We start from the raw sequence: 7,113 nt of genomic DNA, 5'->3' as shown, positions 1-7,113 counted from the left end.
TCCTAGTTTATTTTTTAAGCATTCTCCAGATTTTTTTTGATTTTCACCATACTTTTGTGACTCCAAATTACTGTTACCTACAAATATAACTAACGTGTTAATTTCCTCAACTTTCACATCAGTTACACGATATAAAACCACTCAAAGTTGCTTACATTTTAATCTACAAAAACCTGCTAGACTTTTGTACTAAGAAGTTAGGGTTTTTTAAAATCATGTATATGTCTGCAAAACTTTTCCAATCCACTACTCAATGTTATTCTAACATAATAACGATTTTATATAATTAGTTTTCCTGTATCTGGTAATTTTCTGTAGCTAAATACATTTCCGTATTTATTGGAGACATAACAGAAGAAAAACAAAAAAAGTATTTGAAATGCCGACACAAATGAAATTTAACACAGAAAACTCAGAATAGATAAAACATGTAGTTATGAAAGACTGCACACAAGTCATTCACTCACTGAATTACTGCAGGGACTGAGGGATTTATGCAAGGTAAGTTTACATACAAAACAATACACCTCAGTTTAATACATCACACTGCACCAGCACCTTGTGAACCAACTCTACATCTGAGCCATTTCAGTCCTCTGCTCATTTCCTCTTCGTAAAATTACCCTTTTTCTTTAAAATACCTATCTTTGCCAAAAGACAAAAGGACCCTATGCATGTAAACCTACAGTATTAATCCCAATGTTAAACAACTAATTTGACAATACAAAATATTAAGGTCAAGAATTACCCATTACAGACTTTAAACATTACTTAATACTTAAGTACTTAATACTTAATACTTTAAGTTTACTTAATATGTTATTCACAAATCCAACATATAAACAATTTGTGTTTCACATAAATGCAAGATAAGATTCAGTTATTTCTTTGAGGCTGACCAGAGTATTTTCTGTTAGTTTTGTAGTGATCTTTGTTTATATAGTATTCTAATGTTGTGGATAAATTTTTTTAAACTCCCATAGAAAATATTATTAAAACCATTATGATATGATTAAAACCACGTGATTAAACTCATTAAAACCAATGATGAAAGTTTTTTTTAGAGAATCTAGCATCTGGGTTCATTTTATGATCAAAACTTGTTCGCTCAATGAGTTTTTTTTTATTCATCAAAGATTCAGGTAATCAGAAATCTTTACATCTTTTAATTACACATTCTTGATAACATCAGTCTCAATTTCAGCATAGTTGCAATTTAGAATAACACATTTTAATTAATTTTTTTAAAGCACAGTAAAGATTTCATCAGATATTAGTGGCAACCACCATCTGTCCAAAGCTATGTGGTTGTTTCTTTTATTTTTAACAACATGAGCTAGTAAGAATTACCGACTGTAACAAAATGCTTATTTTGCTTTCCCAGTATTTGTATAAATTTTATACAAATTATTTAACAAATATGGAAAAGTTTTAAAAAGTGTTCTTAAAACAGAAAAGTAGCTACTATTTACCTTGGTCAAATTCTACGGTGGGTGAGTTGATACTTGGAAAGTTTCATATATCTGTCTCAGAAACTGTTAATTAGTGATAAAACACACAGTTGCAAAGACCCTGCAGGCAAAGAGCGACTTACCAGCTGGCACACTGCTGGTCAGCTAAGTAAGGGCTGGGTTTATGGTGCCCTTAAAACCAGCTTTAAGACGGCTCAATACTGCAGTCCCTGGCTCAGCTCAAAATGCGAGGGACAGGCAAAAACCTCCACGTACCTTCTCATGCAGTCCAGCGCCCGGATGAAGAAGTCCTTGTGAAGCTGATGCTCGTCCCTCAGGATGGAGCACTGCTCCAGTGTCACCGACATGGACGTCCGGTCTTTGGCACTTTTGCAACAGGTGAAGCGGACGCCGTTCAGCTTCCGGCAAATCTGAAACACGGGCAGGCGTCAAGGGTGGGCCCTTCTCACACCAGGGAGACTGTGCAACTCCTACAGCTTCGCAGTCCCAGACAATGAATACAGAGAACTACAGCGTTTCTCGAGGAGAAAAGAGCTATTAAAAGATTCCGTAACTCCATCCTGGATCATATGGCTGCTGACCTGTGTCTGTGCAGTTAAAACAGTTGTTAGCACTGCCTTGGGGATGCTCCTATGCTGTTATGCCCATGCTGGCCTGACACAGTGCCATGAAAGATGAAAATGTTGTCCTGAAAAGAACTGTAAATTTTTCTTTTGTTTATAAATTTGTATCATTAACACTCTACGAAAACAGCACCAAGAGATTATAGCTATATAGCCCACTTCTACTTGACCAAATGACACATTTTAAAAGAAGATATTCAGGGCTTCTGTTAGCAGGACAAGCCTAAAATAACCCACCCAATTGAGGAAAAGGGAACCCTTATCACATTTAGGAGAGTGGTGCACACAACCTTGTACTGCAGTCGTAATCAAGTCTCTCTCCTGCCCACCCCAACACCCCCCCAAGAGAGGCAAGAAACAGATGGTGGACCCAACAAAAAAAATCTACCATACTTAGTCCTAAGCATTTTTAGCAAGTTACTAAAATATCTACACACACTACAGCTTACCAAACCATTAAATCCAATTTTCTGAACTTGAAATAAAAAGGATTTGTGTTAGCCTAGGCTATAAAAGGAAAAGCTGTTTCATGGTTTCTTCACTTTCTGTGACAACCACACTATTCAATGAAAACTTAATGGTCTGAATATCTGATGAATAAAGAAAAACCTTGATAGATCTTAACTCAGACACATGAATGCAGCAGACTAACCCCTCGTGAGGGTATGGATTCAGACACATCTGAAATTAAAGTCTTTATGCTCAACAGGTAAACTGTTCCATGTATTTTTTTCCATATGAAAGCTTAACACAAATGACTGCCATGGATTGTCTACTTTCACTGTATACTTCAACAAAATTATAAGGGACAAGGGAAACATGACATTTTTTAAGGATAATTTCTCACCTTAAGAATCAATCTGTGGTTGTACCAGCCCATTAGTTTATACTTTGGGTTCAAACAATATTTTACTAGAAAAAGAAGAATTTGAAGGAGAACTGCTGTGCCCAATTGTGGGTCTACCTTTCCCCGATATTATTTGTCCTTTGCTTGCTCCTAACCCCAGAGGAGCATAGGTACAACAGTACCAAATCCTGAAATGATTATAAAAATGGGCAAGGCAATAAATTACAGCAGTAATCATCCTAAGGAGCTTCCCAGCTTGGCTATCAAGTGACAGCTTGCAGGATGAAACTGGAACATGATCTTCATAATGTCACTTCAGCAAATAAGCATTTCTTCATCTGTTAATTGCATTCTCAGAAATTCTATTAAAATCAATGGCCCAGAAAATACATACAGTCTTTAAGGTCTTTGAAATAGCATGGTAAGGGTGATCTCAAAAGTTTAGTTCAGGGATTCAACTAATTGAATCTATCTTAGAAACCAAAGAGGTACAGGGTAGTGAAGGAGAAACTATGAGTTTTTCTTCCGTCCTATAATTCTAAATTTTAAAACTTAAATCTGCTTAAAAATTTGAACAGTTGCATTGGGATTTCAATAAAGTACTATATGATAATTTTCTTAAATAATGCTGTGAAAGAAGTTAACTGCCTAATTGAAGAGATTAATTCTCTTTACACTAGTCTCTTTGGAAGTCCATGAGTCATTGTGACAATTTGACATGAATGAGTCATAAAAACCACCCAGGTAATTATTCTGGATGAGTGGTGGGTTCTGATGCAGGGAAGGGAGACTAAATCCCAAATCTGGGCTGACAGCACACGAACAAAGCACTGGCTAGTGAGAGTTGGATTTCAACTGAGAAGCATTCTAGGCACAACAAGCAAATTACCACAGCCACCCACAAGCTTACTTTTTACCGAATTTCAGTGCAAATGTCTCAGTTTTAAAGTGGCCTAAATAGAAAACAGTATATTAAGTTAAATAATGAAATTAAAAAATCCTTAGATGAGGATTTAAGGAGAAATATAGGCTAACCTCTTAGGCTAGCCCAGATAAATCCTTAAAATGACTCAGTTCCCTAAGCAGCTACAGTCAAACAAAATAAGTAATTACAATGGGCAAACACAATGCTCTGATGCTCTAGAAATCTAATAAGGGACAATAGCAAATAATAGCATCATATCAGAATACATGGTTTATCATTAGTGTCCAGCCCGAATTTTATTCTCAATTTTGCTCACTTATTTCCCAAATATATTGAAGATATAAGAGGAGGAGAAATAGACTTAACTTTTATTAGATTTATTCTCACAGTCCCAATACAACAGGGATTACATGAGGTGCAGACACGTGCACATCCATGTAGAATCTCATGCAACTACTGCAATAAAAAAGTGATATTTCACCGCTACCACAATAATCAAGTTATATCCTTATATCCTTTTCAGTAAATAAATGGAACACAGTACAACAGTGTGTAGATCGATGCTTTCAGAAATACACATTTCAGAAAGTTACTGCAAGGTAACCTACAGAGAAATAGAATTCAGAGAAGGAAAAATCTGAAACACTCTGTATGTCCAAAGACTACATTTTACTCATGAAATTATTTTCAGGGAACCCAGACTACATGGTAGAATAAAACTTACTGTATCCAAAGATTAGGCACATTCTGCTATATTCTTTGTAGCTCATTTTATACTATCCTGTACTGATATATCTTTTACTTTTTTCAAAAGCAATGTTTCATAGCAACTGCAGAACTGGTACTGCAAGAAAAGCTTATACTTTTACTTACAAAGGATTTATACTTCAATAGCATGTGATAATATTTATTAACCACATGGCAAAATGTTACTAGCAATATGAAAGTTACAGCAGTGTTATTAATACAAAGACAAAGTTAATATTGTCTTTTTCCTGGTCTTAATGAAAGGTCATGGAAAGTTTTATTAATAATTTTGTATCAAATATTTATTTTCCTTGAAGGGTATATACATTTGAAAGTCTCCCAAAACACAAAGTCTTGCTTCAGTTTCAGCAGGTATCAAAGACTCAAGTCCTTGCTTGTATAAGCAGGTAGGGATGCCAAGGGTACTCTTCTAAACCTAAGACAGTTACCTGTCTGAATTTCACATTCCTGAAAAGCTTGAGCTCTTTATAAACATCTAAGGCTTGTGGGTTTTTTAACATGTATGTGGAAACCCCAGTCAATTGGGAAACAGAAAGGAATTATGTGAATAAAGCAAAGTAAGTATTAATCATTGTTTGATAAACAATTTTTATTGTGTTCTCCTTGTGTCTTAAGGTCTGTCCTTTTCACATCCTTTGCGACACTTATTTATAAAAGTACTTTAATTACAGAAAATCAAAACGTGAATGCAGCAATTGTAAATAAAAATCAGAGCAAGTAATCACGTCCCACATCATACCTCAAATTTTATGGACATTAAATAAAATTTTATTTTGAATAACAAAGTTTTACTTTATCCATGAAGGGACATGATTTTAAACAAAAAAAGTTAGATACTGTAACTGTATTGTCTCTCTCATATGAAGTGATGTATTTACAGCTATGTGTGATCACTCAAAGAAATGATTCTGCCCATGTAAGGGATGAAGGGCTTCCTCTGCCCAAAACCAGAGTCAGCTAGCTGAAGGAAAAAACATGCCCCAAACAAAAATCCAAACCTCTTTTACCCTGTTACACAACTCAGTGAGATAAAAGAAAAACCCTGCATCTGGGACAAAACAATCTCGAGCAGCAACCCAGGCCACAGACTGCCTGGCCAGAAAGGGTCCTGGAGAATGAAGGGGACAACAAAGTAACCAAGACCATCTCTTGCTCAAACTCCATCCAGTTCTACCACCTTAAAAAGTGAGACAAAGAAAACATCTGTAATTTAAGTGGAGGAAGAAGAGATACATTCATGAGTGGGATGAGAAACTATGAGAGCAGGTATGTTAGAGAGCTATTTCAGCATATCTACCTACTTTAATCATTGAGTTTTCCATTATACCCTTAAAATCCATTGCACTTACAATATCAGCAGGCATGTGAAAATTAGTTAATCATGTGAACCTATTTGAAATAAGAGAGCTTACCGTTGCAGCCAGCCACATGATTTCTACATTCTTTCTCCTTTTGGCCTGGATATTTTGATGGAGATTTTCGAGTAATCCCTTTAAATCATTTTGTTCTTGAAAATGTGGTAGACCTGGAAAAAAAGGATGATAAGAGTGCTCATTATGGTAAGGCTGATGATATGGTTCTCCTGGCTTAAAGAATGCCCATAGCAAAGCACAGGTCTATTATTTACAGCCTTGTTTGGGAACAAAGGATGGAAATTACCAGCTAAATATTTAGAGAATAAGCAAACCTTATGTCTTTCTGAGTATTGGGTTGTCCTCCCTAAGATATTCACTTAAATTTGGAAAACTAAAGTGTCTTCAACTTTTATAAATGGATGGTGAAAACCAAAACCAAATCTCTGCTGTAGTTCTGTTCATCAACTATTAACAGACAATCAGTGGAAATCAGAAGAAAAAAACTGAGTGTATTAAAACCTACCTTGATGGGATGAATTTTTTTATTTTAAGTCAAAATATCTTGTCTTTGTTTTCAAAATTAAACATCTTATTTTTGCTTTGAAATGATGCCTTAGTTCCTTATATACCATAACATGAAGTTAACCAGCACTGAATATCCCCTCTAAAATTTAACAAAGGATATTTCTCAGTCTGAAATTAAATGGGGCTTCAATTTTGAAGTACAAAATAATTTCAGGCTTGCTTAAAAATCTTACCTTCTTGTTCTGCATATGGCAGCTGAGCTAAAGTTTAATTTATTATATATCTCTAGCAAAAATTCAAGAGTTTCTGCTTCGTATGTATATATAGCAGGGGTTTGTTCTAATGTTACCTTTATCTTCCCTAGTTTTGAAAATCAGTAGAAACAACTAAAATCTGGGTTTTTAAATTATTTCTAATTATGGTGTGAAGTAAATAGAAATTTAATTATAGTTATCATCAAAAAAAGGCTCAGAATCAGCTGAAACAAAGTGAAACCAAATTGATAAATGGATACAGTGTCTTCAACAAGAAGTTGTTCCATTCAGTGGGGAAAAAAAAAAAACAACAACCCAAGATTTATATTCAACTGAAAGTGTAA

At 35.0% G+C, this 7,113-nt stretch overlaps 1 protein-coding gene across 11 annotated transcripts in view; it reads right to left on the bottom strand.

Annotated features, from left to right (window-relative positions):
* Positions 1–7,113, bottom strand: part of INPP4B (inositol polyphosphate-4-phosphatase type II B) — a 373,198-nt gene that overhangs the window by 34,668 nt on the left and 331,417 nt on the right. For all 11 annotated transcript variants that reach the window (XM_017820365.1, XM_017820368.1, XM_017820366.1 and 8 more), the window contains 2 exons: positions 6,048–6,160; positions 1,728–1,882 (listed from right to left, as the gene is read on the bottom strand). In XM_017820365.1, coding sequence (XP_017675854.1) covers positions 1,728–1,882; positions 6,048–6,160 — 268 coding nt within the window. The remainder of the gene's footprint in view (positions 1–1,727; positions 1,883–6,047; positions 6,161–7,113) is intronic.

Source organism: Lepidothrix coronata, unplaced genomic scaffold, assembly GCF_001604755.1.
Source record: "Lepidothrix coronata isolate B3197 unplaced genomic scaffold, Lepidothrix_coronata-1.0 Scaffold82, whole genome shotgun sequence".
In the NCBI taxonomy this organism is placed as follows: domain Eukaryota; kingdom Metazoa; phylum Chordata; class Aves; order Passeriformes; family Pipridae; genus Lepidothrix; species Lepidothrix coronata.
Note: the sequence above shows the minus strand (reverse complement) of the source record. Positions and strands in the feature narration are given on the sequence as shown.